This window comes from Lithobates pipiens, unplaced genomic scaffold, assembly GCF_037356315.1.
Source record: "Lithobates pipiens isolate NorthernLeopardFrog02 unplaced genomic scaffold, aLitPip1_a1.2 Scaffold_13, whole genome shotgun sequence".
NCBI classification, from domain to species: Eukaryota; Metazoa; Chordata; class Amphibia; order Anura; family Ranidae; genus Lithobates; species Lithobates pipiens.
In genome coordinates this window covers 107,340,414-107,361,302 of record NW_027507718.1, presented here as the reverse complement: position 1 = coordinate 107,361,302, position 20,889 = coordinate 107,340,414, and the positions used below count along the sequence as shown (strand labels likewise).

Sequence of the window (20,889 nt, the reverse complement as noted above, 5' to 3'; positions counted from 1 at the left end):
GCGACAAAAAGAAAAGCCAAGTCTCATAGTGTAGCAAATAAATAAAACACCTTTAGTATCGCACCTACAATATTAGCTCTTGGTACCATGCATAAAAATAAAGCTGAAGTATAAACCAATTACCCTGCACTGGGCTATATCTTCAAAAAAAAACTAGCTGCTGGTGACATAACACTCCCCAGTGTTTCTAAATACAGTTTCTAAATTTCAGTGGTTGTGGTGGATGGATCAGGGCATGGGATATTCACAAAGTCTGTCCTCAGCCCCCTTTACACCACAAGCCCCCTTTACAGCACAGTCCCCCCTTTATATCTGTATCCACAGTCCCCCTTCACATCACAGCCCCCCTTTACATTACAGTGCTCCTTTACAGTGCAGTCCCCGTTACATTAATGCCTTTTTTTCTTGTCTTTTGTTACAGCCAGCCCAACCCCCCCCCCCCCCCCCCCCCCGACGTGAGGTGGTGTTCCGGTGCCTTTCAACTTCTCAAGTTCGGCGAGGGCAGAGGCTAACGGAGGTCCCACACCGATAGACAGGAGGGCGCGGGCTGAGGGAGTCTGCATGGTGCAGCGTCTCTGGAGTCTGCACTTGTCCGGTCTGAGTGGCGGGTGACGTCACTGTCGGATGGGGCGGGACTTCCGGCGGTGCACGGCGGCTTCCAGTTCTGACCGCTCGAACGCAGAAGGGGAAGGTAGTCTCGGTGGTGAAATTTCCAGTCCTTGCAGCAGCAAATGGACCAGGAAAATTTGAAAGAAAAGCTGCCAGACAGCTGCTGGACACTGGGAGAATGGAGCCAGAGGAACCAGCAGCGGTGACGGGAGCAGGAGCCACAAGCACCAGCCAAGCCTAGATAGGAGAGGCAGTGGTCTCTGTTAATTACCTGGGCTATGTATGTTTTGTTTCCCCTCCCTTCCTCACCTGTAGTGGGGGGGGGGGGGGGGGGGAATCCTGCCTCACACTAAGCAGGTGACCTCTCTGGGGAGCTTGTTTTTTTTTTTTTTTACAGGAGTGCTATATGTTTGTTCCACTGACTAAAGCTAAAGCGAAAACTAAGCATCTCCCTAAGAAATGGTGTACTTCATGTAAAGATTCCCTTAGGGAGTCTTGGACCAAACCTTTGTGCAGGTCTTGCATAGCAGACTTGGTCAGAGCGGAGACTTCCATTAAAGCGCCCTCTGCCCAACCTAGTGAGATGCTCACTTCATTCCGGAAGGAATTGTAAGATACGTTTCAGTCCTTCCGCTCCTATCTGGACAAACGTCCAGTGGCACAGTCGACAGTTCTCCACCCAGCACTCACATTTTGCTCTGCAGCCAGGAGAGTGGTCAGTGAGTCGGAGGATGAGGAGAAAAAGTATGTCTTCAGGGTCAGACGAGGGGGAAGGTGAAGAAAGAGGTATTTTCCTCCCGTTATAGGTGGTCTTTGGAAGAGGTAGACTACCTTCAAGACCATAAACACGACCCTGGGAACTCTCCATATGTCCTTTGGATTCTCAAGATCTGACTATACTGGCAGGATAACCGGGAAACACAGGTCTATGAATATGGAACCCTGATACGGCGGTTTTCCAGACAAGATTGGGGTTCACACAATGTGTCGTTTCCTCATTTGTTGAGCCATTGGACATATTATTAAAGGAGTCCTTTATTCCCATCTACTATCGAGTCTTTCTGACTCCGGGGCTTTGCAGTGTGGTGACAACATAGCAGACCATCTCTATCACTGGGTTAATTTTTTCTTCTCTGGCCCGTCTTTGTGGCTTTTGGGTGGAGCCAAACAAAGAGAAAAATGTCCTTTAGGTATTAAAAACAAACATAAAGTGGCTTTCTTGAAGAAGAAACTATTTACACATATTTTCAAAACGCGTAGGAAAAATAGCCGCTTGCTTTGCTGCATAAATTTATGCATGTGGTATCGTCTTATGCTTCACACACATGTCAGCAAAACAATGTTATTTTATGGAATCTTTTTCTTTTGTTGTATTTTGTTTTTGCATTTGTAATAAAAATAATTTTTTTATATATATTTAGTATATTTTTTTCATTGCCTTAAAAATCCCAACCAAATTTGAGGTTTGATCAATTGTATTCACTATTTTAGGGATGATGGCAATAACATGCCACAGCACATGAGTCTAACAAATATTTCTAATAAACATGACCCTAAATATTAAGGAGGATAAGAGCTAAATTGTCCCTATATGACAAAATGTATCGGGGTATGGATGAGGTCAAACATTGGGTGTTCCCAGTGCACAAAGTGTTGACAGAAGCTATAAAAAGAGAGTGGAAAGACCCAGAGAGGGCCCCCATTTTCTTCCAAGTCTCTGAAAAGGAGATTCCCTTTTGCTGAAGATAGCATGCAAGTTTGGAACAAGAGACCTAAACTTGACGCAGCTTTCTCACAAGTATCGCGAAACACCGACTTAGCTTTTTGAGGACATGGGGGTTTTGAAGGACACTATGGACAAGAGAGCTGATTCTTTGGTTAGTGTAGAATCCCAAGCCTTTTTTAACAATCTCAAACCAGCAATGGCATCTACAGTGGTAGCCAGGAATTTAGAACATTGGTTGGAACAACTAAAGGGCCAAATTGAGGCTGGGACCTCTCGCAAAGATTTGCTGGATACTCCGCCAGTCCTACAAAAGGCAGTAGGTTACATGGCGGATGCCTAGGCTGAGTTGGTGAAGATGTCCGCAAGATCTTCAGCATTCATTCAGCTAGAAGAGCTTTGTGGGTAAAGACCTGGTAAGGCGATTCAACCTTGGTATTTGGCCCCGATCTTGATGCTGTTCTGGACAGAACAGCACGTAAGAAAAAAGAATTTTCGGCCAAAAAAGTTGTACCACAACCTAAAAAGAATTTGTCCTTTTCACCAGACCCGGGACTCAAAGGAAACAAGACAAGAGACCTTGGCGGTCCCAGAAGGGCCAAGGAAAGTCTGAGGTGTTTCGTCCCCCCAGCCAACCCAAAAAGACCCAGTGATGGTCTCCCGATTATGGGAGGAAGGCTCCAGTCTTTTTTCCAGCAGTGGGAGGGGGCAACATCCAGTGCATTTTTGTTCTCAAAGTAGTCTCAGAGGGCTGCGTGCTGGAGTTCTCGGAAAGCCCACCGTCTCGATTTTATGTGACGCAGCTCCCCAGAGATCAAGAAAACTCTTTGGCGATGACATCACTCTTGCAGAAATTCCTTCAACAAAAAGTAATCATCCCAGTGCCATGGGAAGAGGAAGGACTAGGGTGTTATTCACATGTTTTTCTAGTAAAAAAGCCAATGGGAAAATTTAGGTTAATACTGAATTTAAACAGGTCTATTTGATACAAAAAAATTTGTATGGACACAATTCTTCCCGCGGGGTGCTTTCTGTCTCCATAGATCTCAGGGACGCATACTTGCATGTTCCCATAACACCAACGTCACAGAGATATCTGCATCTGGCAATCAGAGCGGGGGGAGTAGTGTTGCACTTTCAGTTCAGGGCTCTCCCATTCGGTCTCTCCTCTTCCCCAAGCATTTTCACAAATATCATGGCAGAAGCATTGGCATTGCTCAGGTTGGAGGGGGTCTCAGTAGTACCATATCTGGAGGACCTATTTTGTTTGCCAGCTCAAAGGACCTATTATGCAGGGAAAAGGGCGCATAGCAATTTAGAAAATTTGGGCTGGCTTCTGAACAAGGAAAAATCAAACCTAATTCCTTCTCAGTTGATCATTTTCCTAGAGTATGTCATCGACTCGGCACAGGAAAAGATTTTCCTCCTAGAGGAAAAAATGATAAAAGGTGCAGGCAGCAGTAAAGAAAGTACAGGCAAATCTATCTGTTACAGTTCGGGCAGCCACGTCCATGCTGTGGCTTCTCACAGCCTCAATCCCATCTGTTCAGTGGGCCCGCCTCCATGCGAGAGACCTCCAACAGGCGATTCTACAGAATTGGGCATATGGAAAGTCTTTGGAGAAGCAGATCAGGATCCCATCTCCAGTAAAAAAAGTTATGGTGGTGGAGGAGGCAAAGCAATTTGAGTAAGGGTTTGCTCTGGTCCTTTCCCGCAGAAATCTTGACAACAGATGCGAGTTCCTGGGGGTGGGATGCGCATCTCGAAAGCCAGATGGCCCAAGGGTCCTGGTCAGTAGAGGAATCCCGGAGGTCCTTCAATTGGAGGGAACTAAGGACCATTTTCCTGGGGCTCTGGGCCTTCAGATAGATAATCAGGGGCCAACACATCCAGGTGTTGTCAGACAATGCCACAGTAGTGGCCTATATCTCAAGACAGGGGGGCACAAGAAGCAGGTGTCTTCTAAACCTGTCCATGCAGACTCTGACTTGGACAGAGGACAACTTGGCATCCTTATCAGGGCAACCTAAATGGTGGACTTCTTAAGCAGAAGAAGGGTGCTAGAGTCCGAATGGAGCCTAGATCCGAAGGTTTTTCAGAGGATAATAGACAGATGGGGGGGGCTTCCCAGGTAGACCTTTTTGCATCACAAACAAATGCAAAAGTAACGGTCTACATTTCTCTGAATAGGCAAGACCAAGTCTGGACAGACTGGGTCAGCACTGGACCTTCTGCTTGTGTTACGTTTTTCCACCTGTGCAAATGATCCCTTTAGTGCTCAAGAAGCTACAGGGAGAAAAGACAATCCTAATTCTACTATAGATCTAAACCTTGTGAGCTACCGAAACTAAAAACCTCAAACAAAGCTAAAAGAAATATAAACTATACTATAAAATAGCTGCCAGCATTCCCCACACTTCCTCAAAATGTGACAATGCAAACTTATATAACCTAATGTGCGGTGCTAAAGTGAACATACGGTATGCAGGGTGACACATTGTTTGTTTATATATAATATATTGTAAAAAAGTTATATATATAAATATATCTCCTGCTCTCTCTCTCTATATCTATATCCTCTAAAATATATTAAATGTATCCCAAATATAGTGAAAATGCTCAGTTATACTAAATATATAAAAAATAAAGTGCAGGTGCTCAGTGTGTTTGTACACAGTCCTCAATGATGTTTAAAAATGAGCCTGTAGTGAATGGCAACAGCTTAGATGGTCATCATGTGTTTTTCTCATTTGTATAGTGGCTGGTTAACTTTAAGCATAGATGCCATATTCATTGCACTTCCTGGTAAAACGCTGATCAACAAAGCCACAACTTCCTCCTGGTCTTTCAGTAATCAACTCATATCATGCAGGGAATAACAGAGGCATGCAATAGTGCAATTCCATTTTAAAATAAATGTAATATCAACTGTAGCACTACCTCCGAAGGAGCTGCTGGTTAGATTTGGGCTTACCGTTACTTTCTGTTCTCCTCGTTTCACGTCTAGGGGTGTCCCATGGTAAATGGCCCAGTAACTCGAGAGACCGACAACAGATCCACTTGAATGGATTTTATTTGCAAAATGTAGACAATGAACAGTCTCTTAAATTGGGATCAGAGGGATGGAAAGAAGTTCATGTACTCTTAGTGTCAAAGTCAAAATGTTGAAGAACTTGCTTATTTTGACTGCATCCAGAGAATAGCCATTCGCAACTGGATGTTCACTCAAGTTGGACAGTCCTTTTCTCACAAGGCCTAGCAGCCAACAAGGTGCTTACCCAGGAACAAGTCTCTGCCATAGACGTTGTTGTAGAACATACAAGATAATGTCTCTGCCATAGACGTTGTTGTAGAACACGTAGGGAAACTAAACTTGAATAATACTCGTAGGATATCTGGATCTTTCAACCAGCTTGGCGATATCCACGAGACCGGATTCTCTTGGGTACTTCGGCCCTTCCAGGCTCTTACTAAGAAACCAACCCGTACATGGTCTTCTTCTGAAGAGTCCTCCCCTGGAATGCTTGAAGTCACTGGGTCTCTCCCAAACCGGAGACGGCACCCAACCACCTCAGAATCCTCCTTTAGTTTCCTTGCCTCGGGCTAGCCAGCCCCGAGACATCAAGATCAGCTGGATCCGCACCCCAGGCCCTAGCCTTCCTGGGGGCTGGTCAGGGGGACCAGGACCATGAAGTCAGTACATCATTCTGGACCGGAACCCCGAACCACGTGACGTCCGCATCCTAAATAGTCTCTCCCAGAAAGCACAGCGAGAGCGCCACTCCCACTGGGCTCGCTCCAAGAGAGTAAATTAAGCACCTAACCAGACCATAGTTCCATGCCTGCCAGAAGAGACAGTGCCCCCTATGGCTAGGCTGAACATCTCACATTCCAGTCAGACTGATGGTGAAGTCTAAATTTAGACAATTGTACCCAAACCAAACTGCAGTTCAGGCATAACTTTAACTTTGAAAAACGCATTGCGCATGCTCTTCAGGAGCCGCCGCTACACAACTTAAGCTCATAACATCATTACACTTGCATTTAATATATTCTAATTCTAGTAGCCCCTTATTGGCCCAGGAGGCCTTGGTTTTCAGTCATACTAAAGTTAGTGGTAGAGTCCCATTGGTTGTTTCCGATCCGAAGGGACCTGCTGACTCAGGGCCCCCTTCTGCATCCCGATGTAGTTCATATCATGCTAGCAGCTTAGTTACTGAGGAGAAAATCCTGAGGAATAAGGGTTTGTCCGAAAGTTTAATTTGTACCCTGCTAAATAGCAAGAAGAAGGTCACAGGAGCAATTTATTTTAAAACCTGGAAATGCTTCAATTCCTGGTGCATTTCAAAAAATGACTCTCCACAGGAGGACCTTTCTGTTCGGGAATTTCTCCATGACAGAATGGAAAAGGGTTTGGCAGCCAGCACCTTAAAAGTTCAGGTAACTGCACTGTCAGTTTTTCTAGAGAGAAGGTTATCTCTAGAGCCCTGGATCATCAGGTATTTCAAGGCACTAGCTAGGGCTAGGCCGGGTTCATTTATATTTTTCCTCAAATGGGATTTATCAGTTGTTTTGCAGGGTCTGACTAGAAGACCTTTTAAACCACCCGAAGAAGCCACAATTAAATTTTGGTCATTAAAACTAACATTGATAGCAGGCACCTCGGCTAGAAGGGTCAGTGAACTTCAGGCATTATCTATCATTGAGCCTGTCTTGACAGTTTTCCCAGATCGGGTAGTACTGAGGACAGACCTGGGTATTTTACTGAAGGATGCTTCATTTTTTCACAGATCCCAAGAGATAATTCTACTAACATTCTGTCCATATCCAACATGCCCTAAAGAGAGATTTTAATAGTCTGAACGTAAAGAGATGCGTTGTACACTATCTGGAGGTAACAAGTCCAATTCTCTATTTTTTTTTTCTTCTGGGTCTCGTAAGGGTTATGGAGCTTCTAAAAGTATTATTGGTAGGTGGTTTTGGATGGCTATCCACAAAGCTTATAGGGCTGCGGAAATAGAATAGAATCCCCCGCAGGGGTCGTGGCCCATTGAACTCTGGCTGTAGCAACGTCCTGGGCTTGACGAACTGAGGCTTCGCCAGGGCGAATCTGCAAGGCGGCAACATGGACAAATTATTCCACCTTTACTGGTCACTATAGGATGGACCTGCTCTCAGCAGCAGAGCAATCATTTGGCAGGAAGGTCCTGCAGGCAGTGGTCCCACCCTAAGAGTAAGTACTCATTTATCATCTCCAGGTGCTGTCCTGAAAGACGAGGTGAGAAAACCTTAGTTAGACTTACCGGTAACGGTATTTCTACAAGTCTTTCAGGACAGCGCCGATTATCCTCCCTTGTTTATAAATGTTTGTGTTGTTGTTGCTATGTTCTGCTTATATAATTTGAGCATGGCTAGAGGTACTCGGTAACAACTGAGGCCATGGTGGAAGTGTCCAGGCTTTAAAGGAATGACTGCATTGTTTCCTGGGAAGTGGGTGGAGCTGCGCTGTCTTCAGGTGCTGTCCTGAAAGACTCGTAGAAATACCATTACTGCTACGTCTAACTAAGGTTTTTCATTGCATAGTTTGCTGGAAAGGCTGTATAGTAGTGTGCAGAGAGTCCATCCAGAATTTGTACTCTGTAAAGGGGCAATGTAATGTAAAGAGGGGCTGTGATGTAAAGGGGACTGCATTGTAACAGTGCCCCTTTACAGTGCATTCCCCTTTTAATTACAGTGCCCCCTTTACATCACAGCCCCCCTTTACAGCATAGTGCCCCTGTAGTCTGCTCCTTCCCTCTCTAACATCAATCTCTGCCTCCCCTGCTCAGGACTCCTACCTGCAGGGCAGAGGCTGTTAACATTTTGCGTGTCCTCTCCCAGCTCCTCCACCCACCTGCCCAGCTGATGGCGTCATCCTATCAGCAGGGCAGGGGGCAGGAGGAGCTCTCCATTCTGATCTGCAGCCCCTCCCACCCCCTGTCCTGCTGATAGGATGACTATGTGGGCCAAGGGGTGAAGGAGCCTGGAAAAGACACACGGGCATGGCTGCACAGCAGGTGATGAGAAGCGACCACTATCTGTGATATACCTGTGCAGACCGAAGTCGCCACTCATGCTCTACTGCGCGGCCCGGTCATAAATTGGTGGTGGTTGCAATGCCACACAGCATTAGCGTTTTTTTCAAACACAAATTTTTTTATTTATTTTTTTTAAATACACTTTAACCACTTGCCTACTGGGCACTTTTACCCCCTTCATGCTCTGGCCAATTTTCAGCTTTCAGCTCTATCTCACTCCGAGTGACAATTTTGCGGTCATGCTGCACTTTACCCAAATATTTTTTTTTCTTTTTTGAAAGTAATTTTTCTCCTTCACTGATGTGCATTGATGAGACAGCACTGAAGGGCACTAATGAGAGGGCACTGATGAGGAAGCACTAATATGCAACACTGATGGGAACTGATATGCAGTGAAAGGTGGCACAGATAGGTGGCACTAGAGCTGCACAATTAATTGTCGAGAATTGTTATCGCAATCTTGACTAAAGTGTTTCACAATTCTTTTTATTCAAGGAATTCTTGCTGCTCTTCTGAAGCCACAGCCCTCAAAAGAAAGGAAGAGAAAAACTGGGCAAAACTTGGCTTGTTCTGTTAGAGGACTTTGGCAGTTTGGGGCTCCTTTTTCCTTCTGGTATATAATGAGTTGGTCCCCCAAGTGGTTATGCCTACTCTTTAAAAACAGAGAGCCATGGATTTCTCATAAAGAGTATATGTGTTTTTTTTTCCCTCCGTTCCCACAGAATCCTTTTGCTCTGGAGGAAGTGGCACAGCAGAGTTGTATTTGTTTTGGAGAACTGGGTTTTGTGGACTTTGCATATTCACCACGATTGATCACAAATTGCCTGGTCTATGACCTACTTGTTGGTTAAATACTACGTGTGCACAATTTCTTACCATTTTCTTTGTGAAGCACTTTACCATGATTTTAACACTTGTATGGTAGGTTTAAAATGTCAAATATTTGATTGTATGACTTCTATTTATTTTTTTGACCACTGCATTTTTGAGTTTCCATGTTGTCCCCTATGGCTTTGGTAGCTGACACTATTATCTGTGGCACCAGGAGAAAAGCAGTCCCTGTAGCTTAACCAGTTCCCGACCGGCGCGCGACGATGTAAGTCGGCAGAATGGCATGGGCAGGCATACTGGCGTACAGGTACGTCCATTTCTATATGTCACCCTGCCATCGCGTGTACGCCACCGGCGCCGCGCTTGCGTGCCAGTCAGGACCCCCGTGAGTCCGGTCGTGGATCCCGCGGACTCGATAGCCGGGGGGATACCCGCGATCATCTCACAGGGAGGCTGAACTGGGAGATGCCATTATAAACAGCATCTCCCCGTTCTGCCTAGCAACAAGTGATGCTGATCTCTGCTCCATGTGATTGGAGCAGAGATCAGTGTTCACTAACACAAAGCCCAGCCCCCCACAGTTAGTAACACGCCCCTAGGAACACTTAACCCCTACACTGCCACCCCTGGTTAACCCCTTCACTGCCAGTGTCGCTCTATTTTTGTTTATAGTGAAAAAACTAAAAACCGCAGGGGTGATCAAATACCACCAAAAGAAAGCTCTATTTGTGGGAAAAAAGGACGTCAATTTTGTTTGGGAGCCACGTCGCACGACCGCGCAATTTTCAGTTAAAGCAACGCAGTGCCTAATCGCAAAAAGTGGTCTGGTCTTAAACCAGCAAAATGGTCCGGTCTGAAAGTAGTTAAAGAGTACGTTACTTCAACATATATATTTCCTGATATGTGCCTTCTATACCATGCGCTTGTATAAAAAAAAGAACCCCATTTTCTTTGTATCTATTCCTTTGTGTGAACTACCTGGAGGTCCTGTCAGTCTTCCTGCTTTCCTATTCCAGACTGACCTCGCCAGGGCATGGAAGCACATCCATCCCAGTGGATGATCTGTTTTCTTCTTTGAATTCTACTTGTTCTTACCAGGACTGGCACTCGATGTGGTCTTCTGCTGCTGTAGCCCATTTTCTTCAAGGTTCGATGTGTTGCATTCACAAAAACAACTGGCGCGCGATCTGTACCAGGCCACATGCCCCTAACATGAGGAGGGTGTGTTGGGCTCCCCCCCCCCCCCAAAACACCTTGTCCCCATGTTTATGGGAACAAGGACCTCATCCCAACAACCCTTGCCATTGGTTGTCAGGGTCTGCGGGTGGGGGGCTTATCGGAATCTGGAAGGGGGTCCCCACATCCCGGCCCACCCACCTATGCGAATGGGTATCGGATACATTGTACCCCTACCCATTCACCAAGAAAGTGTCATGGGTGAATGAGTAGGGGTACAATGTACCAGATACCCATTCATAGGGGGGGGGTCGGGATCTGGGGGCCACCTTGTTAAAGGGGGCTTCCAGATTCCGATAAGCCCCCCACTCACAGACCCAGACAGACAACCAATGGCCAGAGTTTTCGGGACAAGGCTCTTGTGGGGGGACCCCAAAGCATCCTCCCCATGGTGAGGGCTAGCGGCACTGGTATGGTTCAGTGGGGCGGGGGGCACTCGCTCTGCTTGTTCTGATAAGGGTCTGCAATGGATTTTGGAGGGGACCCCACAATTTTTTTTTTTTTAATTGCCATGAAGTTCCCCTTAAAAATCTATGCCAAACGTTGTTTGAATTCATATCACGGGTGTGATATGTTGATAACTAACTCCCCCAGGACGATCCCCATAAAGTGCACATCGCTGAGTAAGTCGCCTGCTGACCACATGCACCTGGTGTAAAGCCCTACATGTCATGTAATAATCTTTTCTACCTATATGTTTTGTTAAATGTTTACTTGTCTGTTGTCCAAAAATGTATTTTCAAAATAAAGATTACATAAAAAAATCTATGCCAAACTGAAAGGGCCTGGTAAGTATTTTGGCAATTGTTTTTTCTTAATTCTGTCATAGGGTTTCCCATAACCAATTCAATACACTGTATTCTATATACAGCATTGAGATATATATATATATATATATATATGTCTTACTCTGATCTGGAGTGTATATATGCACTATATATTCTGCTGAAAAATTGGGTGTGGGTGGTTGGTGGTACCAGAAAACTGTAACTCCTTGCAGTTACTCTTGTTGGGTGCAGGAACGGGCCCTGCTGTTAAATGTTATTTAACCACTACAGCCCCGGACCAATAAACACCTTAAGGACCAGAGGTCTTTTTCCAATTTCGCACTGCGCTGCTTTAACTGGTAATTGCGCGGTCATGCAATATTGCACCCAAACGAAATTTGTGTCCTTTTCTTCCCACAAATAGAGCTTTCTTTTGATGGTATTTGATTGCCTCTGCGATTTTTATTTTTTGCGATATAAATGGAAAAAGAGCGAAAATGTTGAAAAAAAAAGATATTTTCTTCTTTTTGTTATAAGAAAAATCGAATAAACTAAATTTTAGTCATACATTGAGGGCAAAGTTTATTCAGCCACATGTCTTTAGTAAAAAAAATGTCAATAAGCGTATATTTTTTGGTTTGCGCAAAAGTTATAGCGTCTACAAACTAGAGTACATTTTCTGGAATTTACACAGCTTTTAATTTATGACTGCCTATCTCATTTCTTGAGGTGCTAAAATGGCAGGGCAGTACAAACCCCCCCCCAAATGACCCCATTTTGGAAAGTAGACACCCCAAGGAAATTGCTGATGGGTATGTTGAGCCCATTGAATATTTATTTTTTTTGTCCTAAGGGATTGAATAATGACAAAAAAAATAAAAAAATTTACAAAAAGTTGTCACTAAATGATATATTGCTCACACATGCCATGGTTATATGTGGAATTGCACCCCAAAATATATTCCGCTACTTCTCCTGAGTATGGGGATACCACATGTGTGGGTCTTTTTGGGAGTCTAGTCGCGCACGGCACCCCGAAAACCAATCACCACCTTCAGGATTTCTAAGGGTGCAAATTTTTGAATTTACTCCTCACTACCTATCACAGTTTCGAAGGCCATAAAATGCCAAAATAGCACAAAACCCCCCAAAATGACCCCATTTTGGAAAGTAGACACCCCAAGCTATTTACTGAGAGGCATGTTGAGTCCATGGAATATTTTATATTTTGCCACAAGTTGCAGGAATATTACAAACTTTTTTTTCTTGCACAAAGTTGTCACTAAATGATATATTGCTCACACATGCTATGGGCATAAGTCAAATTACACCACAAAATAAATTCTGCTGCTTCTCCCGAGTACGGGGATACCACATGTGGGGGACTTTTTGGGAGCTTAGCCACGTACGTGACCCCGAAAACCAAGCACTGCCTTCCGGATTTAAATATAAAATGCTACCAAAAAAACTGTTAGCGATCGCAGGGATCAGGCCTGACTCTGCGATCGCTGCAGTTATGTGTTTAGTGTTTTGTAAGTGACAGTGATCGATCGATACTGCACTTGGGTGGGCTGGGCAGAGGGGCAAAATGCAGGTGCCAGCAGGTATCTGGGCTGATCCCGCTAACAATGCGTTTTTTTGGAACCCTGAACTGCTGGGGACGCTAGTATAGATCTGATCAGATCAGATATTGATCTGTTCAGATTCTATACCACTACGGGAGGTTTATGCTTTGCGTGTGGGTGTTAGCGGTACTGGCACTAACCTAGTGCTGCCTGGGGCGACGCAGACCCTGACCCTAAAACCTAATTGATATCACCCGCCGGGTGATCAGGGGGTTAAACCTTTATTGGGTAATAAATGGTGGGTGCCCTGATGCTATAAAAAGCAAACTAACCAGAGCCACCCGTAACACTTATACGGTGATCAGTGGTAAAAGGGTTAACTAGGGGCAATCGGGGGGTTCAAATTTTTATTAGGTAGTATATGGGGGTCCCTGGCGCTATATAAAAACCTGATGGGGAACCTAAATAACTAACTGGCTAACCAGCGTCACCAGTGACACTTATACTGTGATCGCTGGTGAAAGGGTTAACTAGGGGCAATCAGGGGGTTAAAACCATTATTGGGTAGTATATCGGGGTACCTAGCACTATAAAAACCTGGTGGTGAACCTAAAAAAAAAAACTAGCTACCTAGCGACACTAGCGACACCAATGCAGCGATCATAAAAATGATCGCTTAGTGACAGTGGCAAAAGGGGGTGAAAGGGTTAACTAGGGGCAATCAGGGGGTTAAAACCATTATTGGGTAGTATATCGGGGTACCTAGCGATATAAAAACCTGGCGGTGAACCTAAAAAAATAACTAGCTACCTAGCGACAGTAGCAACACTGATGCAGCGATCAGAAAAATGATCGCTTAGTGACACTGGCAAAAGGGGTAGAAAGGGTTAACTAGGGGCAATCAGGGGGTTAAAACCATTATTGGGTAGTATATCGGGGTACCTAGCGATATAAAAACCTGGCGGTGAACCTAAAAAAATAACTAGCTACCTAGCGACAGTAGCGACACTGATGCAGCGATCAGAAAAATGATTGCTTAGTGACACTGGCAAAAGGGGGTGAAAGGGTTAACTAGGGGCAATCAGGGGGTTAAAACCATTATTGGGTAGTATATCGGGGTACCTAGCGATATAAAAACCTGGAGGTGAACCTAAAAAAATAACTAGCTACCTAGCGACAGTAGCGACACTGATGCAGCGATCAGAAAAATTATTGCTTAGTGACACTGGCAAAAGGGGGTGAAAGGGTTAACTAGGGGCAATCAGGGGGTTAAAACCATTATTGGGTAGTATATCGGGGTACCTAGCGATATAAAAACCTGGCGGTGAACCTAAAAAAATAACTAGCTACCTAGCGACAGTAGCGACACTGATGCAGCGATCAGAAAAATGATCGCTTAGTGACACTGGCAAAAGGGGGTGAAAGGGTTAACTAGGGGCAATCAGGGGGTTAAAACCATTATTGGGTAGTATATCGGGGTACCTAGCGATATATAAAAACCTGGCGGTGAACCTAAAAAAATAACTAGCTACCTAGCGACACTGATGCAGCGATCAGAAAAATGATCGCTTAGTGACACTGACAAAAGGGGGTGAAAGGGTTAACTCTAGGGGCAATCAGGGGGTTAAATCTTTATTGGGGGGTGATAGGGGGCTACCCTGGACCTAACACTAACTGCCCTGACAGTTTTAACTGTTACAACTGACACTGAATGCATTGATCAGTAAAGAAATGATCAATGCAATCAGTGACACTGTGACTAGGGGGGGAGGGGGGGCGGGGGGCGATCGGGGGGGGGGGGGTTTGTGTGCCTGTGTGTACCTACATGTCAGTGTATTGTTGGTGCACACTTACTTTTAGTCTTCTCCTCGTAGTCTGGTCAAAAAGACCGCCCCGAGGAGAATGACATCACTTCCTCCTTCCTGTGTAAACAATACACAGTGGGAGGAAGTTCGTCATTGGCCAGGAGCGATCCAGAGGGGGTGGCCAGAAACCGACGGCCATCCCCTCATCACGGATCGCTTCTGCAGCGAACTGGACCGCCGTATCCAGCGGGAGGGGGTCCGATCGGACCCCCCACCCGCTGGAAGGCAGGCACGTACATCTACGTGCTTGTGCCTGCCTTTGCCATTGTGATGACGTACAATGGCAATACGGCGGTCCTTAAGTGGTTAAAAAATTGTAATTACATGCCCCTGTTAAACAGGGGCAGAAAAACTGGACCTTGGATGTTGGTGGTGCCCTAAACCAAAAATATTGTTGGAAGCTAGCATCATCAAGATTTGGGAATAGGATAGGCAGCATAGGCAGTCTTCAAGGGATCCCAGATCCCTAGCAAATTCAATCAGTTACATCAGCACCAGGGGCTTGGTAGCTGCTGATCCAAGACTGATTCACTTATATAAATGTGAGCCTAACGGAGTCTGTGGACAGGTGCACTCTTTGATCCAATACAAACCCTCCAGCAGCACTGAATGTGCGTTCAGAAAGCATGCTGGATGCAGGACAGGCCAGTAGCTTGATTGCATATTGAGCAAGTTTTGGCCAGAGGTCCATCCTCAAGACTCAGTAACCCAGTGGATGCTCTGTTGGAAAGATCTCCAAGTCTGCTCTTGCCCCTAGATATTCCTGTACCATATAATACAGATGCTGCCAATGGTTGCTTTAACCTATTAGCCCTGGGTACTGAGGACTAAAAAATGTTTTAAAACAAATCAGTCAGCCAGCCACCTTCTCCACTGCTCTTCCTCTGACTGAACAAAGCTTCAGAAACACGTTGTGCAGCACCAGGAAATGGTACCCTCCCAGGGTCTGGAAAGGCATTACACAAACTTTTCTTCAAGGCGTCCTGAAGAAGTTTCATCCTCTGCTCCCTCTGTGGCAGGATGAGCTCTGCAACTTTACCCTTGTAACGTGGATCAAGAAGGGTTGCCAGCCAGTAATGATCCCTCTCTTTGATTCCATGAATCTTAGGGTCCTTTTTCAGGCTTTGCAGAATCAGGGAGCCCATGCAGCATAAGTTTACAGAGGCCTTTGATTCTGAATCCTAAGGCTGACTACCTCCTCCCAGCCATGTACAACTCCTTGCATTTCTGGGGAATTAAAATCATCCCTTGAAGACTGCTGCGTGTTATCCATGCTGACACAATCTTCCTCCTCTTTTTATTCCTGTGTGTTTGGTGGCCCCGCAGGAATGCTAGCTGCACAAAGGGGGCCTTGAAAGGAAAGGAGGTCCTCCTCTTCCTCCCACTGTTCTGCCTCGAGTGCCCTGTCCATGATTCCACGAAGCGTGTGTTCCAGCAGGAAGACTAGAGGGACATCAGTGTCACTGATACATGTATTGTCGCTGCTCACCATCCTTGTGGCCTCCTCAAATGGTGACAGGACAGTGCATGCATCCTTATGTAGCCACTGGTGTGGTGAAAAGAAGCCAAGCTCCCCTGAGCCTGTCCTGGTGCCATACTCAGACAGGCACTCATTGATGGCCCCCTGCTGTGTGTGCAGCCACTGCAGCATTCCCAATGTTGAGTTCCACCTGGTGGGCATGTCACAAATGAGGTGGTTGGTGGTCAAGTTGAATTCCCATTGCATGTCAGCCAGCTGAGCACTGGAATTGTATGACCACGGGAAATGACCGCAGACTTTTCTGACATTCCTCAGGTGATCTTGTAAGCCTGGGCACATGGTCAAGAAATGCTGAACCACAAAATTCATGACGTGTGCCAAGCAAGGAACATGTGTCAAGTGTCCCTGTCGGAGGGCGGAGAGAAGGTTGGTGCCATTGTCGCATACAACCATTCCTAGCTCAAGCTGCCATGGCTTCAACCACCTCTGAGCCTGCCCCTGCAGAGCTGACAGATTCTCTGCCCCAGTGTGGCTTCTGTCCCCTAGGCAGACCAACTCAAGCACCACATGGCATCTTTTAGCCTGACTGTTTGCATAGCCACTTGACCACTTACAGAGCACTGTTGGTCCAGAGAACAATTCTGCAGAAGAGGACATAGAGGAAGAAGAGGAGGGGGTGGAGCAGAGAGATGTGGCAGAATCACCACCATCTTTTTGGAGGCGTGGTGGCAGAACAAGCTCCAACACTGAACCCTGGCCTGCATCTTTCCCAGCTGCCAGCAAAGTTACCCAGTGTGCCGTGAAGGAAAGGTAATGTCCCTGACCATGTCTGTTGGACCATGAGTCAGCGGTAATATGAACCTTGCTGCTGACCACCCTGTCCAACGAGGCCAAAACATTGCCTTCCACATAACAGTAGAGAGCTGGAATGGCCTTACGTGAAGAAATGTTTTGTTTACCACTGTGGTACAGCACATTTCACAAATTTGCGAAATGGGGCAGAGTCTACCAGCTGAAAAGGCAGCAGTTGCAGTTCTAGCAATTTGGCCAAGCTAGCATTTAGACGCTGAGCAGCTGGATCGCTGTGACAGTATTTTATTTATTTTTTTCACATTTCAGCAACTGTGGTAGTAAAATTTGCCTGCTGAAATCAACTGGTGGTGTACTGCTAGCAGATTGGTTGCAAGTACTTTTGGCAACTATTGCTATACCGTCATTCCTCAGTGCAGGTTTTTCTTGTCAAGCATGTGGTACCCAAGTGGGTGCTGGTCTGGCCACACTTGATCCACTTAAGACATAGATTGCAAACAGCAACAGTGCGATCTACTGTACGTGTCAAAAAAAGCCCACACCAATGACATTTTGGAAGCCAATGGGGAGTCAGCAGCGCCCTGCACCTGTGGAGCTCTGTGGTGTGATGCAATAGTGTGGCTGCCCTTAAGTTGGGCCCTGGAGGACATCCTGCCTCATTGGCGTTGTGCCTCCTCCTCTCTTCTCTCAGGCACCCAAGTAGTCAGTGACCTCATCCCCTCCCTCCTTGTCACTGGAGAAAACTGGAGTTTCTTGTTCTTCTGTGGCATCCCCTCTCTCTAGGCTCACGTTACTCCCTTCCTCAACCTGGGAACCAACATCGGAGCCTTCAAATTGCCGTGCATCCACCAGCAGCATGTAACAGACACTATGGTCAAATAATTCTGGTTGCTGCTCCATGCATGATGGTGGGGCTACAGAAAGAGTAACTGTGGACAAGGAGACGGTGGAATAGTCTGCTTTAACAGCTGCGTTGGAAGGCAAACTAGTATGAGCCTGGGTGGCAGAGGATGAGGTTGGCTTAGTTATCCACTCTCCTAATCAAACAGCTCTCCTCTGACACTTTCAGCCCAGCTGACAATAAGCAGGTCTGAATGGGAAGTACCTGCCTTCTTCAATTAACTATACTATCTAAATATATATATATTACACTAAACTGCCTGCACGCCACTAACTAACCTGCCTAATCTAACTCTAATTCTCTCAATCTTCATGTCACACTACATACGGCGACCGTGTAAGCAGCTTTAAATAGTGTGGGGTGTGGATTTAGCCCCCTGAGCCATGATTGGCTAAAGGCACCCTGCCTTTGGCCAATCAAGGCTCTCACAGCAGATCGCACTGTGATTGGCCAAAACATGCAGGTCAGGTGCATGCTTTGGCCAATCAGCAGCCGTCAATGCACTGCAATCTTGCAGTGTATTATGGGGTGCTCTGCCGCGCTCAAATATGCTGCAAATGCCGCATATAATCGGTTCGTTTGCAAGAAAACTACTACCAAGAGAGAGCTCTATTTGTGGAAAAAATGGACATCAATTTTGTTTGGGCATAATGTCGCACAAGTGCACAATTGTCAGTTAAAGCAACATAGTGTCGTATCGCAAAAAATGGCCTAGTCAGGAAGGGGGTAAATCCTTCCGGGGCTGAAGTGGTTAACGTCTAAACCGCTGGCAACAAAAGTGAGTACACCCCTAAGTGAAAATGTCCAAATTGGGCCCAAAGTGTCAATATTTTATGTGGCCACCATTATTTTCCAGCACTGCCTTAACCCTCCTGGGCATTGAGTTCACCAGAGCTTCACAGGTTGCCACTGGAGTTCTCTTTCACTCCTCCATGATGACATCATGGAGCTGGGGGATGTTAGAGACCTTGCGCTCTTCCACCTTCCATTTGAGGATGCCCTACAGATTCTCAATAGGGTTTAGGTCTGGAGACATGCTTGGCCAGTCCATCTCCTTTACCCTCATCTTCTTTAGCAAGGCAGTGGTCATCTTGGAGGTGTGTTTGGGGTGGTTATCATGTTGGAATACTGTCCTGTGGCCCAGTCTCCGAATGAAGGGGGGTCATGCTCTGCTTCAATATGTCACAGTACAGGTCTGCATTCATGGTTCCCTCAATGAACTGTAGCTCCCCAGTGCCAGCAGCACACATGCAGCCCCAGACCATGACACTCCCACCACCATACTTGACTGTAGGCAAGGCACACTTGTCTTTGTACTCCTCACCTGGTTGCTGCCACACACAACCAATTATTACTCCTCCCACCCTCACCGTTTCCAACAAAAATATAAAAGAGCAGAAACTTTTGAAGACCCCTTGTATATATACATACATTTTTTGCTTGTATTTCTGCTTTAGCCCAGGTTCACAATGAGCTGCTGGAATGAAGCCGTGCGAGTTCAGCTGAGCTTCTCGATTTTGGCTGCGATTTCACAGACATCTGTGGGGGTTTCTGCACAGATATCAACGGAAATCGCACCCCAAAATTGCAAAAGTAGTGCAGAAACTACTTTTTGTAATCGATGTGGCGTTGCACCATTAAGGACGGTGCCGTTGCCAGCAATTGCAGCCGATTTGACATGTCAAATTGCATGTCAAATCGCACCAATGTGAACCAGGGCTAAAGCTGAATGGGTTATTTTACAAGGTAATTGTTTATATATACTTTAGGCATAGTGAGGTTGCCTTACCTTCTTGTGCATGGCTTCCTGCTGTATGAGGGTCACTGGATGGCCTTTATGAGTGCCAAGCAGGGGACACATGGTACAGATGCACACTCTGCAAATGCCACAGTACATCTCAACCAGCCTGTCCCTGTGCTGTGGGCACCGCCGGGTACCATTCCTCATTCTCCTAGCCTCCTCTCCTGCTGCATCACACACATGGTGCCCAGCCAGTGACACCCCACCACTCTCCTCTTCCAGCATGTGTGGTTGGAAGTGCTCAGGGCAATAGGACTCCCCACAGGTCAGGCAGCTCCACCGGGCAGTACATGGATGAAGAACTGGGCACAGGTTACATTGCAATGGATGTTGCCTCAGGCTTTCTTGGCTTTCCCTGGGCAAGGTACAGGTTGGGCATGGCTTTTCACTGTCGGGAAGTTGCTGCCAGAAGCCCTCAAGACAGCCAAGGCAGAAGCAATGCCCACAGGATACTATACATACAGGTACAGGACAGCCAGCACCACACAGTCCACAATGCTCAAGGAGGGAAGGATGACTGAAGGCAGAGACGTCTGGTGACACTTTCTCCATGGCAGCTCTTAATTGCAAGTTGGTAGCACTGCTCTGAATTTTCTCCTGAATCTCTCCCAGGTCTCTACTCACACCCTATGGGGAAGCCATAAAAATTGTAGCTGTAATGTGCTGATTGTAGGATGCAAGCTGTCTTGTGTACACTGTACTGCCCTAGTGAACCTAGCACCAGGAAATGAAACCAAACCAGCTTTACATGTAACTCTTTGTGAGCTGAAAGTTTCATTGTAAACATAAACCAGATGATGAAATAGAATGAGCATATGCATCTATAAAGAGGCCAGAAAATATATTACAAAACCAGAATTTTTTTTCCAACGTTTTACAATTTTACACAAAATCAACAAAAGAAAAGGAAATAAACAAAAATCACCAAAAATCTGTAGCAATCGTACATTCCCTCAATGCATGCACCTGGAGTAGCAAACACTTTACATATATGATATAAGCATAGGTAGAAAAATGACAGGACATCAGTATTAAGATCAGATTGAATACATCATTAACCATAGAACTAAGACCCTTTTCATGCTGAGGCGTTTTTCAGGCGCTTTTGGGCTGAACCTAGCGCCTGTAGAGTGCCTGAAAAAACACCTCCTCTGCAGTCTCAGTGTGAAAGCCCGAGTGCTTTCACACTGAGGCACTGCGCTGGCAGGACGTTAAGGCTACTTT

The 20,889-nt window shown here is 46.0% G+C and overlaps 1 protein-coding gene across 1 annotated transcript in view; it reads right to left on the bottom strand.

Annotated features, from left to right (window-relative positions):
* TRIM14 (tripartite motif containing 14) overlaps positions 1–20,374 on the bottom strand; it is a 139,631-nt gene extending 119,257 nt beyond the window's left edge. The window contains exon 1 of the mRNA XM_077475381.1: positions 19,654–20,374. Coding sequence (XP_077331507.1) covers positions 19,654–20,217 — 564 coding nt within the window. The 5' untranslated portion in view covers positions 20,218–20,374. The remainder of the gene's footprint in view (positions 1–19,653) is intronic.
* Positions 20,375–20,889: the final 515 nt, after the last annotated feature.